Consider the following 15,499-nt stretch of genomic DNA (forward strand, 5'->3'; position numbering starts at 1 on the left):
CATCTAGGTTGCTTCCTTGTCCTGGCTATTATAAACAGTGCTGTGATGAACACTGGGGTGCACGTGTCTCTTCCAATTCTGGTTTCCTCAGTGTGTATGCCCAGCAGTGGGATTGCTGGGTCATATGGCAGTTCTATTTCCAGTTTTTTAAGGAATCTCCACACTGTTCTCCATAGTGGCTGTACTAGTTTGCATTCCCACCAACGCTGTAAGAGGGTTCCCTTTTCTCCACACCCTCTCCAGCATTTGTTGCTTGTAGACTTTTGGATAACAGCCATTCTGACTGGCGTGAAATGGTACCTTATTGTAGTTTTGATTTGCATTTCTCTGATAATGAGTGATGTTGAGCATCTTTTCATGTGTTTGTTAGCCATCTATATGTCTTATTTGGAGAAATGTGTATTTAGTTCTTTGGCCCATTTTTTGATTGGGTCATTTATTTTTCTGGAATTGAGCCATAGGTGTTGCTTGTATATTTTTGAGATTAGTTGTTTGTCAGTTGCTTCATTTGCTATTATTTTCTCCCAAAATTCTTAGTTTCTATAGTTCTTTTCTACCTCTTACCATTTACTCTTCACTTCTCGAGTAATGGCTTTTTTTCAAAGCTTCAGTAACCTTATTCTCAAGAACAATATAGAGCCATTCCTTATCTGGAAGTGTATAGTTTATTATGTCTATAATGCTATCTTCTTGTCTAGGGAAACCTCCTAGCACTAATCTGTATCATTGCACTCACCTTACAGACATTTTAGTTCAGTGAAACAGTTTTCTTTTTCAGTGCACAGTATGCAGAGAAGGAATATGGTGTGATGGTTAAAGCTCAAGATTCTAAAATTAGACCTACCTGAATATGAGTCTTAGATCAGCCCTTACTAGTTATATAATCTTAAAGAAGTTACTTATCTTCTCTGAGCTTTCGTTTCTCCATGTAAATAGGGATGGTAATTGTATCAGCCTCATTATTTGAGGCACTACTTGCAAGGCAGCACTTAGGAGAGTGCCTGTTGCATGTGTATACACACTTTAAAATGTTAGTGAATTTTTCATGTGCCAAGCACAAGGGAAATAGCAGTAATTAAAGACAGGTACAGGCCCTGCCCGTATAGGCAGTTGAATAGTTAATTATTATAAAAGAGTGTGATGAGTTTTTTTAGGACGTATTAAGGAAATACAGAGTTGTTTGTGGAAATAGTCAGAAGACTATAGCCTTGAGGCTCTTTGGAGGAAATAATATTAAAGCTGAGACTAATGGAGTGAGAAGGTAGACTCAGATAAAATAAAGATATTTATGAGAGAAATCATATGTTAGTGAAATTTTGAGATACCAGAAAGACTCTAGGGTATGTCCCCTTGAGAACTTTAAGGGTCTGCTCTTATGGGTACCAGGGTTTCCCAAGTGGCTCGGTGGTAAATAATTTGCCTGCCAACGCAGGAGACTCAAGAGATGCTGGTTTGATCCCTGGATCGGGAAGATCCCTTGGAGTAAGGATATGGCAACTCACTCCAGTATTCTTGCCTGGGAAGTCCCATGGACAGAGGGGTGGCAAAGAGTCAGACACCACTGAGCACACACACACGTGCATGCTATGGGTATTAGCACTGAATGAACTGGAAGTGAAATGTGAAGGCTGGAAAAAGCATAAGCCCTCAGCAGGTAGGAACTAAGATTTGTTTGATGACATTATATTAGGTAATTAGCTTAAGAAGCAGGGATAATATAAAGAAAATGACAACAATTTCTAATGTTTATGCAGATCAATTTATTTAATTCTCTTAATAACCTTACAAGGTGGGAATTATGTGGCCTCCTTTGTAAGAACACAGAGGTATGGAGAGGATAAGTAACTTGTCTGATGTTATGCCTAATAAGTGAAAGAACTGGGATTGAAACCATGGCAGCATTAACCCATAGGCCATGCTAATAGTTTCTAAATGGTAAATATGACATGGTTTGCATCTAATTCACATACCATAAAATTCACCCTTTTAAAGTATACAGTTCAGTGGGTTTTAGTATGTTAACAAGGTTCTACAGTCATCACCACCATCTAATTCCATAACATCATCACTCCCATACCCCGTTTTCCCCTCCCCCAGCTCCTGGCAACCACTAACCTACTTTTATCTCTATGGATTTGCCTATAGAATTAATTTCTGGCAGTGACCTTGTATCAAGGCCTTGTTAAACTTGCTTATTAATTTTTTGAGCTTTTTTGTACACTTATCTGGATTTTCCACATAAATGTTCAAGTTGTCTGAGAAACGGAATATACAAATAGACAATAGCCAGCCCATCTGTAGCAGTGACCTACAACCTCTGAACCACTCAAGCCAGAATGGTCAGAAGTTGATCAGTGACTGCCAGCTTCACTGGTTTTTGATCCTGCTTCTTGTTCAAGACCAGCCAGACAAAGATGAGTGTGCTCCTCAAGCCACCAGTAAGATGCTCCCTTGCAGTTAACCTGCCTCTGGCTTCCCATGCCAACAGCCTCCAAACACTACGTACTTGAAGCCGCCTCTTGCCTGCTTTATAAAGCTTTCCCATCCCTCTGACTTTGAGTCTCTGCCAAGTGCAAGTGTTTGTGGTTGACTATCTTTTGTAGCAAACTCTGAATGAATAACCTCTGTTCTTTAAAAGTTAGTCACACAGTCATGTCCCAACTCTTTGTGACCCCATGTACTGTAGTCTGCCCAACTCCTCTGTTCATGGAATTCCCCAGGCAAGAGTGCTAGAATGGGTGGCCATTTTCTTCTCCAGGGGATCTTCCCAACCCAGGAATCAAACCCAGGTCTCCTGCATTGTAAGCAGATTCTTTACCGACTGAGCCAGTAGAGAAGCCCTAGTTCCTTAAAAACAAGCAAACACACACTATTTCTGCCACAAGCAGCTCACAGTCTGAAATATCATTTCTGCCCATCTTTCTCAAAGCCCTCTCCCTGTCCCTGCTGAAAAGGCCTCCTAGGTTGTACGCCTTTTAATGTTTACACGTGAATGTCTCCGGAAGTATGGACTCATTTTAGGATCTTTACATTTTTTTAACTGATGACTTTACTTCTCCATAATGGGAGGACATGGACTTGCATGCTGACTTAAAACTAAAACACACCTCAGACTAAAGGCTGTGTAAATATAAGTTGATCACCAAATTTCTCTTTAGATGAAATTGAGTATTCCTTGTAAAAAGAGATACATATATGCCTTTTTATAAAGAAATAAGATTCTGTAATGTTCTGGTGTTCTCCAGACTTAATGAATCCTCTGCGTTTTGTTTGCCTTGAATAAGCAGACTTTTATTTATTTTTTTTTATAAGACTTTTAAACATCTTAGTTCACCTTTAGAAAAGGTCTTATCCTATTCACTCTAGCTAAAAGCAGTAGCTCAGAGCATCTCTAATGTAACAATTCAGTGGGGCAGCATTAACCCTTCAGTAAACATGATCATACTTGCTTTAGCAAAATCAAGCCAGACACTCTGAAAAAGTCTTTCACATTGTTCTCTACATAAGAACATCTTGTTTGCAACATCTTAATGGGGAACAGAACTCTGTGTAGTAAAGCAATTTTCATTTCATTTAACTAAAGTATGAAATTTAAGGAATGATGCTAAAGCTGAAACTCCAGTACTTTGGCCACCTCATGCGAAGAATTGACTCATTGGAAAAGACTCTGATGCTGGGAAGGATTGGGGGCAGGAGGAGAAGGGGACGACAGAGGATGAGATGGCTGGATGGCATCACTAACTCAATGGACATGAGTCTGAGTGAACTCCGGGAGTTGGTGATGGACAGGGAGGCCTGGCGTGCTGCGATTCATGGGGTCACAAAGAGTTGGACACGACTGAGCGACTGAACTGAACTGAAAGTATGAAAAGAAAAAGTGAAAGTCGCTCAGTCGTGTCCAACTCTTTGCAACCCCATGGACTGGTCCATGGAATTCCAGGCCAGAATACTAGAGTGGATAGCCATTCCCTTCTCCAGGGGATCTTCCCAACCCAGGGATCACACCCAGGTCTCCCACATTGCAGGCGGATTCTTTACCAGCTGAGCCACCAGGAAAGCCCACAAATACAGGAGTGGTAGCCTATCCCTTCTCCAGCAGATCTTCCTGACCCAGGAATCGAACTGGGGTCTTCTGCATTGCAGGCAGATTCTTTACTAGCTGAGCTACTAGGGAAGCTAACTAAAGTATAAATTAATACAGTCATCTTGAAGTCCAAAATCTGAAAAGCTGCTCATTTTTGCCTTCTTACTTGCCACGTTTTGTATTGGATAGTCTCTTTAGTAACAGATTTAGCAGTAATTTTATCTCATATATTTTCCCTCTATACTTTAGATGCTAGAGAACCAGGAGGGGCTGAACCAGATTGCAGACTCCAGATAATCCATCTGGGAAATGGATTGCCTGTGATCACTAGCTATTTCCCCCCTTTCATTTCCTTCAGACTAAATTAAGCAGACACAGTGCTTCCTAGCAGGATCATTTCTAAAATCAACTGTACCTGACTTTCCTAGTACCGTATTGCAAGGTTATGTGGTTTTTTATTTTTAATTGAAGAATAATTGCTTTACAGAATTTTGTTGTTTTCTGTCTGCAAGGTTTTTAACCTTGCTACTTCTTGGGGAAAAATAATGTTGAAATAAATATCCTGTCCTGGGCACAGGTAGAGAAGGCATGCTTTGAAGACTCTGAAGCAGTATCATGCTCCAGTTGGAAGTCTTTGCTGGATTTCACTGATAATCAGAAAGGAAAGGGTTTTGAAAGCTTACCCTCTGCCATAAAAAGTACTGAGGGCCAGTTGGGACTGGAGCTGCAGGGGGAGCCCATCCTGGGCCACCTGGCCTCTCTTCTAACCCTGGTCCCACATTCCCTTCCTCCTCACCCAGAGCCTGCTGCCCTCCTGCTGTGTGCACATTTCTCCCCATTTCCTGACAGTCTCAAGAACTTCACCACCAGATAAAGTACTACTCATATTTCAGTCCCTCAGAATCTAGTTAGCTCTCATTTCCTTTTTTATTTACTTGTGATAGTCAAACTTGGCATTCCTTTACATTTTCTGAGTCTGGATTATTTCAAGAATTAAAAAAAAATTTTTTTAGTTGCTAGTGAATGTTAATATAAGAGCTCAGGATTCCCTCTCTAATACTAAAAGTAACTTCACCATGTCTTCACAATAACATGGAGCTCAATGCAACATGGGTTTCCAGATTTGATTCTGGAACAGGAAAAGGGCATCAATAGAAAAACTAGTGGAAATCCAAATGAGGTTGTAGCTTAATTAATAGTATAGTGTAATTTCTTATACTATAAGTTTTGATAAGTGTGCCATGATATTAATATGAGGAAGGCTCAACTAAAGTATATAGGGACTCTCTACTGTCCTTGTAACTCTTTAAAACTATTTCAAAATAAAATATTCTTTGAAATTTTAAAATAGCCTCAAGTCCAAGATGTTACAGAACTGGGATGTTTAGTGCTAAGTGCTAAAAGCCCAGCACATCCCTATAGCCACACACTAGATTTTCCCACAGCTTTCTTGATGTAGATACATTGTGCCCTTGGAAGTCAGATAAACCTTGGCTCCATCCCTGGCTCCGCCACTTGCTAGCTGTAAAAATTTAAGCATGTAACTGATTCCTCTATTTCGTTAATGGGATGATGATTCAGACCTCATCATCATCGCATTATACAGGGATGTTTTGAGGGCTTAGATAAGATAACAGTCTACCACCTGCCACATGGTAAGCCCTTGAATTTGTCACTTTCAGCCGTCCACGTTGGCACTTTGAGAAAATTGCTCTCCCCCTCCCTTCTTTAGGACATAGAAGGCCTGGGTCATTACTTTCCTTGAGAACTGGGGGGAGGGGATGAATGCCAGGTAGGGCAGGACATCAGCAAAGATGTCAACAAAGGCCTTGTCATTGCCCTTCACATTCCTGGCTTTTCCTCTCTGGGCCTGTCCTCTTCAGGCAGGCCTAACCCCAGGGCTGGCCTTGCCTTAACAACCATAGTTTCTGGCTTACCTGTATCCTTGCCTTGCCTTTCCCAGGCACATGAATGTTTCTAAGCCTTTTTCTTTGTCATTGTGGATTCATGGGTTTTCTTTCCTCTTAAGAGAATTTCTGATGTTGAAGCCCAGAAACTAGACTGTACTTTTATACTCAGAAGGTATTTATTGAAAGCCTACTTTTTGCTAGACCCTGTATAAACATCCCAACTGTCAAAGAGTTCACAGTCTACCTTGTGATTAAATAATCATTATGATCTACTTTACAATTAAATTTTAATAGAAAAATCAGTCAGGAAGTGCAAGTGTTACCATGGAGTGAGAACAGAGCCCTCTGGGAACACTCGTCTCCATTTCCCTGCCATCTCAGTGAACAAGAGCCTCTGAGCTCTCAAGATCCTGCTCCCTGGGAGCTGCTGGCCTGAAGGAGTTTGTCCTTGTTACTGGCTCTTGTCTGAATCACTCACTTGTCCCAAACAGATTCTCCTTGGTCTCAAAGTCCTGAATTTCTTTTGCTTCCCAACTTTAAAGCATCTAAAGTGGATTAGATGCAGGAACAAGGAAAACAAGGGACTGCTGTAGTTGGACTCTTCAAATTCTCCCACAAAGCACTAGGCACCCTGGAAGCTGGGAATGGTGGGAGCATAAAGGAGTTGCATAAGGTGCCTCTTGTGTAGGTCCTTGACTGATCCTTTGTCTTTTGGTTTGATGGCATGATAACTCAGAAAACTGTTCACGTTGACCCCTGTTGTGTCCTGAAGACCTTGTCCTCTGTGTGCATACGGGTTTTTGTACATCCCCTCGTCATAGCGCCTACTTCACAGCATTGCACTGGTCTATGTTAGGTCTGTCTCTCACTGTGGCTATGGTGCTGAGCCTGACCCAGTGCCTGCCACTTGGCAGCTTTGTGGAGTGTGAAGATGAGAGATCAAAATAACTGTACTGTGAGTTTTGTTGGATTGCAGTCATAAACTCTATACACTAATCTTTGGTCGTCCATCTCCAGCAGTTTAAAGAGAAGGAATGAGAGCCCTCAGGCCTTGTGTTCTGCTTTCGTCCTTCAATTCCTGTACCACCCCCTCACTCACCCTGCCCTCGCCTCACTTAGTCCAAACAGATCAAACATGGCACAATTCAGCTCCCTCAGGGAGAGCCTTCCAAAGGGTCCATGTTCCGATTAGCATCACAAAGGAATGGTTCGTTTCATCTTGAGAAAGCTTTTCCAGCCTCTTTCAGCATCACTTACCTTATTACCCAGACCTTCAAACTGTGGCTTATGATTTTACAGGACTTTCTGGCACCACAGTCCCACAAATTTGCAAATTCCTTGTGATAATCTTAATCCCAGAAACTGATTCTTTCAGGTATGAGTGTCTATAGCTGAAAAGGTGCACCAGACCTTTATGTAGATATAGGAATATGAAGAAGCCAACATTAGGAGGCTTAGGAGAGAAAAATCATACACAGTAGAAGGAGTCTTAGTTCATTGTGCTTGCTTCTTTGAAGCTGACAATAACCAGTGAAGATCGTAGTTGAGTAGAGATGATGTCCTTTAAGTGTTAGGAAACTTTTCCATATGGGAAAACAACCATAAAAAAATTCACCCCAGAATCTTTTTGTTTCTATAAATTGGGCTGCTAAATTCTGAATTTGTGGACTTGCCAAAACCTACTTGTATTGTCTCTAAACAGGTCTTAAAGTACCACCAGATGCTCCAAACAAATCTAGCCTATCCTGCTAATGAACATGAAAACAGTTTTCCCCATCTGCTGCCTCTGTCTAAAAGGCTAGGAAGGCCTTCCTCTCTGATCACAAAGAACGTAATTACTGTCTATAGAGAAGTCAAGTACAAAGGCCACCAGCCTTTGCAGGCCACCAAAGATTAACAGCTGCCTCTCCTTTAATTGGGAAAGGTAATAACAGTTACTCTAGTCAATAATTGAATGGATTCCTAGGCCATGTAATTCAGATTGAAGCTGTCATTTTTTGCTGGCCTTTAGCTAAGCTGGGTTATTAGAATGGAGCCTGTAAGCCTATTAGTCAGTTGTCAGTCTCACAGTGGGAGGGAGCAAAGGAAGGCAGAGCTATTAAGGTGTTATGTCAGGGATTGAATACACAAGTAAAGCCACAGGTTTCCACTTTAGAGGCATTTTTTTTTTTCTTGCTCAAATCAGAATGATGAAGCTCTTTATGAAAGTTCTGATTTCATAATTTCTATCTGAATGCAGAGTATTTGAAAAAGGGTGGCAGAAAAAAAGAAAAATACCTAGTTCACCTTTCTAGATGAGATGTTTTCAGTCAGTTAACAGTCTTTGCATGGTGTCTGTGGTGTGTGCATCCTGAGTTTGACCCCGCCTGAGAATGCAGAGGGAGGAGAGCTTAAGCTTCACGTAGTGCATGAACACAGAAAGCTCTGGGATAACGTCAAATGTGAGAAGGGCCATGAGAGAAGTACAAAGACAAAGACCTTTGACTTTAGTTGAGGGGATTTGGAAAAATGTTATGAATGATTTGATCTGGGTCTTAAAGGATTGAGAGATTGCTGTTTGAACATTACAAGTTGAGAAGGGGACAGGACGGATAGAGAGAATTTGTTGTTGTTCAGTCACTCAGTCGTGTCTGACTGTTTGTGACCCCATGGACTGCAGCACGCCAGGCTTCCCTATCCTTCACTGTCTCTTGGAGTTTGCTCAAACTCATGTCCATTGAGTCGGTGATGCCATCCAACCATCTCGTCCTCATTTTTAGTACATCTGCTTTTTTCTAGACACTCAGAGGCATAGGAACAAGTATATCACTGCATTTGAGGAGCATCCAGCCTCATTGTGGCGTCCAGGTATATAGAGAGAGCAGTGTATAGGAAGTGCCACATGATTGGCACAAGGAGCTGGTGGGGTGGGAATGGAGAGGAAGAGGAAGGCTCTCTGCATCCTTTAGTCTACTTGAATCATTGTGTGAAAGTGATCTTCATTCTTCATTTGCATAGAGTGTTTAACACCATATGCTTAAGAAGGTGTTTTTCCCCCTTGGTTTTAAATTTGGGGAACTCATCATTGAGCCAGTGTGATTGTTTCCTTTCTGTCATAGGCTATCAGAGAATTGTCTCGTCTGCCTTATGTAGAGAGAGAGGGAGAGCTGTTCCTTTGCACTGCATTAGGCAGTGAGATCCACCAGGAGATGTTCCTCCTTGTGCTCACAGGCCTCTATGTTGTGGTAAACTGTCATATCTCACAGGACATTTTTGCTGTTTGAGAGAAGGCTTTCTGTTTATTCATCCTTTTGTTCAGCTACTCACCCATCAAGAATGTACCATTCATTTTCTGTGCCAGCACTCGGGCTGCAGAGATAAGTCAGCTGCCATTCTTGAGCTTGCAAAAAGAGAAATGGAGCACAGAGAAGAGCAGAGACGATGGCATGAATAGGAGTTGGTGCGGGGCATGAGGGAGAAGTTAGCATGCTGCCCAGTATTTCCGTTTAGCCATGCTCTGGGGAAGAGCATCCCAAAGTGCATGTAACCAGAACTGCCTTTGACTCTGGGGAGAAACTTGTGAGATTTTTTTTCTTTTTTTCCCACAGTTGGTTTTGCTTTTTTGCTTTATTTCTTTGAAAAGTTGCAAATGACAAATTAGAACTTCAATTTTCAATAATACTTTAGTAAAAAATTTGGCTTTCAGTGTCCTTTATGTTCCTGAAATCAGCTTATTTTTTCCTGCTTAATGTCTATTAGAGCCCATGTCTTAAGTTTTTCAAGAGGTCACATCCATGTTGTTGGCATTGCATGAAAGGCTCTGAGTGTATTTTGTTTTGTCTTGAAGGCATAGATGTGTACATTAAGATGGTCTGCGTTCCCTCAGTCCTCTTCCCCTCGCTTTTGCAGTGCTGACCCCGTCCCCTCCCGTTGTGGAAGGTCTACAAGGATGGCAGCAGTGCTGCTTTGTTTCTCTGCGGACAGATTGCATCGATGGGTGCATCTGCTGGGCTTAAAGTATGACATACTTTGTTTTTGAGTTGAGAAGTATCAAAATATAGAGGCTTTATATTGAAACAGAGTATGAGTGGAGAATGTATTTCCTTAATGGCTATTAAAGAGTCTCAAGGTGAACGTGTCTTTCAGTCTTGAAAACCTGAATTTCATTGTTTGGCCTTTTCCATCCTGGTGAAAAACTGCTCCATTTGGCTACATGCAATAACAGGAATGGGAATTTTATCCTAGGCTCATACTAGAACAGTTGACTGCCTGTGTTTTCACAGTTAAAATTGTGTTAAAATACCTTTGTGAGTCTTCTTTTTCACAACTGTCATTCAGCAACCACTGATGATGCATTTGCTGAGTACACCCCCGTCTGCTAAGTGTTGGGGATGTGATGATAAAACAGACGTAGTCCCCAACTGCGAGAAGCTCTAAGTTTAGCGGGATACAAAGAAGAAAAGCTAGACAGTCATCCCTTCTGAGAAGGGATACCCCAAAAGCACAGAGGCCTGAAAGAGCACGGGCCATATGGGGAGTTCGGTTGAGAGAGAGGTAGGAGCATGACAGGGAAGGAGGCTGTTAGAGAGGGTTCAGATTCTGAAGAACTGTGTGAAAGAATTTGGGCCTCATTCAGTCACAGTGAGGAAGAAATCGTTCACATGTTCTACCCCCAGAGTAGCGTGATCACGTTTACTCTTGACAATATTATCTTCATTGCGTATAAAGGCATCCATAGCAGGACTACTAAAAAAGGAGTCCGCAGGCCAGCACCAGGCTGTTGTCACTAGAACAGGGTGAGTAAGTGTACAGATCAAGAGGAGTTTCATGACTTTCATCTAATATTTTAAAATATGGGCTCAAACTTAGTATATCTTTTTTCCCTCATTTGTATAATATTTCACAAAAGTATTGGTCACAATGGAGTGAAAATCTTAAAAACAAAGAAACAAACAAAACACCTGACTTGTGTTAGAGAGTTTGGGAAGCACAGCCGTAGAGGATGGGGCTGCTGCGAGCCTGGATCCAGAGATACTAATTAGGAGGCTGCTGCAGGGAGACCAGGAGAGCCTAAACTGACATGGTAAGAGTAGGCATGGGCAGAGCGGCAAGAGTGAAGAGCTGTAACAGGAGAGGAGTCGTCGGAACTTGAGCCTGAATCACTGTGAAAGCAGGAAGAGTCTAGAAAGGCAGATGTTCTTTTAAGAGTCTGCTGAAAGTTGGCTTCTTGCTCTGTGCGGTTTTTTTTTTAAGAATTACTTATTTATGTATGCATTGGCTGTGGTGGGCCTTTATTTCTGCATGTGGGCTTTCTCTAGTTGTGGAGAGCATGGGCTGCTCTAGTCGCAGGGCGCGGGCTTCTCATCATGGTGGGCTCTCTAGTGTGGAGCATGGGTTTTAGGGCGCAAGGGCTTCAGTAGTTGCAGCTCGTGGGCTCCAGAGTGCTGGTTCAGTGGTTATGGCAACCGGCTTAGTTCTGCAGCATGTGGGGTCTTCGCAGAACAGGAATAGAACCTGTGTCCCTTGCATTGCAAAGCGAATTCTTTACCACTGGACCGCCAAGGAAGCATTATTATCAGCTCTTCCATCCCTGTTTTACACCAATGTTTCCCTTACTTTTAATGTGGTTATTTTTTAAATATTATTAAATATTTTATCTATAATTCCTACTTGAGTATAGAAGAAAGGAGACAAATGTACGTGTGTATTTCCCCCTCATAATTCAGAGCCCCCCTGCCGTTTTCCCTAGGCTTCAGATGCTGCCCTAGGCTGCCCGGGCTACCCTGGGCCTGGCTCTGATAAACTGCTTGTAGGATAACTCATCACTACCTACTTAAATATTCATATGTACTAGATTATCTCCTCTATATGACATTCTACAGCAGAGAAAGCCAAGCTGTGGTAGCATTAATCAGTGGTTGCTTCAGGGAGGAAGGATTGGCTGTGGAAAGCACATGAGGGGAATTTCTAGGGAAATGGAAACGTTCAGAACTTGTAAGCACTCGTCAGGTTTAATTGGATGATATCCTTATGGTCTGAGCCCTCACCCTATTGTAAAGTGATCCTCAAAATTAAAAAAAAAAAAAAAGCCAGTAAACAAAAGGTGTTCAACCTCATTATTATCAGGGGAAGACAAACAAAAACCTCACTCAAATGCCAGTATACACCCATTGAAATGACTAAAGGTTTAAAAAAAAAAAAAAACTGGAAAAAAAAAAATAAAAACTGGTAAAGCCAAGTTTTGATGTGAATTTAAGGTAACTGAAATCATCACTGCACTGCAGTGTGTACAGGAATTGTTCTGAATATTTTAGAAAGTTGTTGAGCCATAACTAATAACATGGGACCTATGCATGCAACGTGACCCAGTAGTTCCACCCTTAAGCATATACTCAGCACAGCTACATGCCACATGTGCCGAAATACGTGTTCAGAAATGTTGAAGGCAGCGTTGTCCAGAGTTCAAAGCAGGAACAACCCAAATGTCAATCAACAGTGAAACACTGAAAGATTTAAATAAGGTGAGGTATATAATTAGATAAGGGAACACTGTACAGCAAGCAAGATGAACTAAATACTGCTGTAGGCAATAAAATTGATGAATTTAGGGGGGAAAAATAATAGAGCAACATTCTTAGAGAAATGCACATCAAAACTTCAATGAGGTATCACCTCACACCATTCAGAATGGTCATCATCAAAAAAAGCTACTCACACATACTAGAAAGGACATGGGAAAAAGGGAACCCTACTGCACTGTTGGAAGAAATGTAAATTGGTACAGCCAATGTGGAGAATAGTATGGAGATTCCTTAACAAGCTAGGACTAAAACTACCATATAACCCAGAAATCCCACTACTGGGCATATACCCTGAGAAAGCCAGAATTCAGAAAGTCGCATGTACCCCAGTATTCATTGCTGCAGGGCAGAAATAGAGATGGCAGATGTGGAGAACGAACTTGTGCTCTGTTCACGCAAATCATGGGGGAGGAGACTGGGACAGACTGAGAGAACAGCACGGACATACAGACACTGTCTCGTGTGAAATAGCAAGCTAGTGGGACCTGCTGCCTAGCACGGGGAGCTCGGGGAGCTCGGCAAGGTGCTCTGTGAGGACTGAGAGGGATGGAGCAGGGGCTGTGTGGGAGGGAGGACCGAGAGGGAGGGCAGGTAGCTGCTCATGGTGTAGTGCTGCAGAAACTAACACAACATTGTAAGCAGCTACGCTGCAATTAAGAAAGTCAAGAAAAGTTAAATACTGTAGAATATGTGGAGTGTGAGCCTGTTTTTATAGAACTGAATAGAAGACAAAAGGAATCAATGACTTCAGAAATCAGGATAACCTTTACATGTGGCAGAGGGCGAGAGAATGAGTAGGATGGGTATCAGGGGGACTATGCCATGTTTTAGAGCCTTATTTTTTAATTTTGTAATTGTTACACGGTGTGTTCAATTTGCCATATAGTTATGATATGGCTATATGGTTGTGATTAGTGCAGTTTTATCTGTGTATGTAAAAATTATTACTGTTTTCTATTTATATTGACATCCCAGCATAAGAAGAAAGAATGGTCACAGCATTATGGTTTTAAATAAATTACTGAGCACCTAGTTTTTCAGTTTTCTGATTGTTCTATTGCAGGGAAACATTTTCTCATTAATAACATAAATTGTTAATTGTTAATCTTAAAAATTAAGGTTAAAATCTTATCTGGGACTTATAAGTGAAGTCTCTTATGTGGGATTCATGATGAACTTCTTATAGTCTCTTATTGTATTTTATTGTGTACCAAGAAGGAATAAATGAATGATTAAGATATTATACTGTCAAATTCCAGACATGTTCTGGAACCAATAATTGCTAGTCCACATAAAGCAGGCAGAGCATTTTGCTTTGAGTATCAGAAGAATCAGGCAAACGTGTTTGGCAGAGCTTGTGAATAACTCATCTCTCTCTGCCAAGTACCCGCCCCCCCGCCGCCCCCCACCAAAAGTCCCTCAGTATTTCAAAGACATTTCAAGGCTTGATAACTGTGAGAATACTATTAAAACAAATGCAAGGTGTTGTTGTAATAGAGACGTTGAATATTAGTTTGCTAGGACTGCCATAACTAAGTACCACAGACTGGGTGGCTTAAATATAATAGAACTTTCTTTCCTCGCAGTTCTGGAGGCTGAACTCCAAGGTCAAGGTGTGGGTAGGTTTGGTTTTTCCTGAGGCCTCTCTCCTTGGTTTGTAAAACATACCTGCTTGCTGTGTCCTCACACAGGCTTTTGCTTTGTGCATCCCTGGTGTCTCCTTCTCTGCCAAGTTCACCCGTCATACTGCATTACTGCCCCACCCTACCAGCCTCATTTTAATTTAAATCACCTCTTTAAATTTCTCATCCTCCAACACAGTTACATCCTGAGGTCCTCGGGATTGGGATTTCAACATAAGAACTCAGAAGAGGGTGGGGACACGATTCAGCCCACAGCAGGTTGCCATCCTATTTTTCACATATTTGACACAGTGATTCTGTGTATGTTTAAAAACTCTTGCCTTCCTCATGCCAGAGGAAGGCAAAGAACTTAGATATCCTTTACACAAGAACTGTATATAATTCAGAAATTGTCTAGAAAAAAATCATAGGTTGAGTTCTAAAATGGTTACTTAATATTCTCCCTAAAATAGCTAAAGTGGTTAAAAAAAAAAAAAAGATGAAGCTAACTGCTTAGGTATTAAATTATCTTGTATTACTAAAGAGAAAAGTTCTAGCAAAGGAAATCTTTGTGGAAGTCAATTTATCTTGTTAGGTGGTAATTAACATTACAAAAAGATCCAATTTTTAAAAGTATTGTTAAAAAGTTACCTAATAAATGATTTTTTCCTGTGCTTGGAGTGCTTCATCCCTTTCCCTTTCCTTTTGCCTGCCTCAAAACCTCAACTTTCCCAGAAAAGCCTGTGCTGACCCTTTCCCCAATACAGACTTAGTTTTCCCACTGTTCTCCTAGAGCGTCTTTCCTTCGTCAGAGTGCTTGTTATAGTGGAAATTGTTATACGTATTTGATTAATGTTGGTCTCATCCACTAAATTTTAAGCTTCACAGGGGACAGCAACCATGATCTTTTTTGTTCACCACTTTTGACCTGTAATTCCTAGCACTGAGTAAGCATTCAATAAGTGTTTATAGAATAATTGAACCCACAGAATATTTCACGCTACAACTAAATATTTCATTTGGTTATAATTTTATGTCTGGGAAATTGAGCTAATTTCTCCTTGTATTTCTGTTTAGAATGTAGCAGATCAGATTGCATTTCAAGCTGCTGGTGGATTAACAGCCCTTGAACACATTCTTCAAGTAGTGGTCCCAGTCACAAATGTGAACACTGTTTCACGAATTCCTCCCAAGTAAGTATAGTTTTTTAATCTGTCTTTCACGTTTCATTTGTGAGTCATTTCTGCCTATGGTTTCCATATGGGGGAACCACAAGAAAATTGTATGTGTGTGCAGGTTTGAATAGCAAAGCTTACACTCCCC

The 15,499-nt window shown here is 41.3% G+C and overlaps 1 protein-coding gene across 11 annotated transcripts in view; it reads left to right on the plus strand.

The window, feature by feature from the left end:
* The window catches only part of SCAPER (S-phase cyclin A associated protein in the ER), a 419,038-nt gene that overhangs the window by 247,984 nt on the left and 155,555 nt on the right, over positions 1 to 15,499 (plus strand). For all 11 annotated transcript variants that reach the window (XM_086363974.1, XM_086363978.1, XM_086363979.1 and 8 more), the window contains one exon: positions 15,254 to 15,369. In XM_086363974.1, the coding sequence (XP_086220100.1) occupies positions 15,254 to 15,369 (116 nt within the window). The remainder of the gene's footprint in view (positions 1 to 15,253; positions 15,370 to 15,499) is intronic.

This window comes from Bos grunniens, chromosome 21, assembly GCF_055505025.1.
Source record: "Bos grunniens cultivar Pamir isolate PY7600 chromosome 21, Bosgru_T2T1.0, whole genome shotgun sequence".
NCBI lineage: Eukaryota > Metazoa > Chordata > Mammalia > Artiodactyla > Bovidae > Bos > Bos grunniens.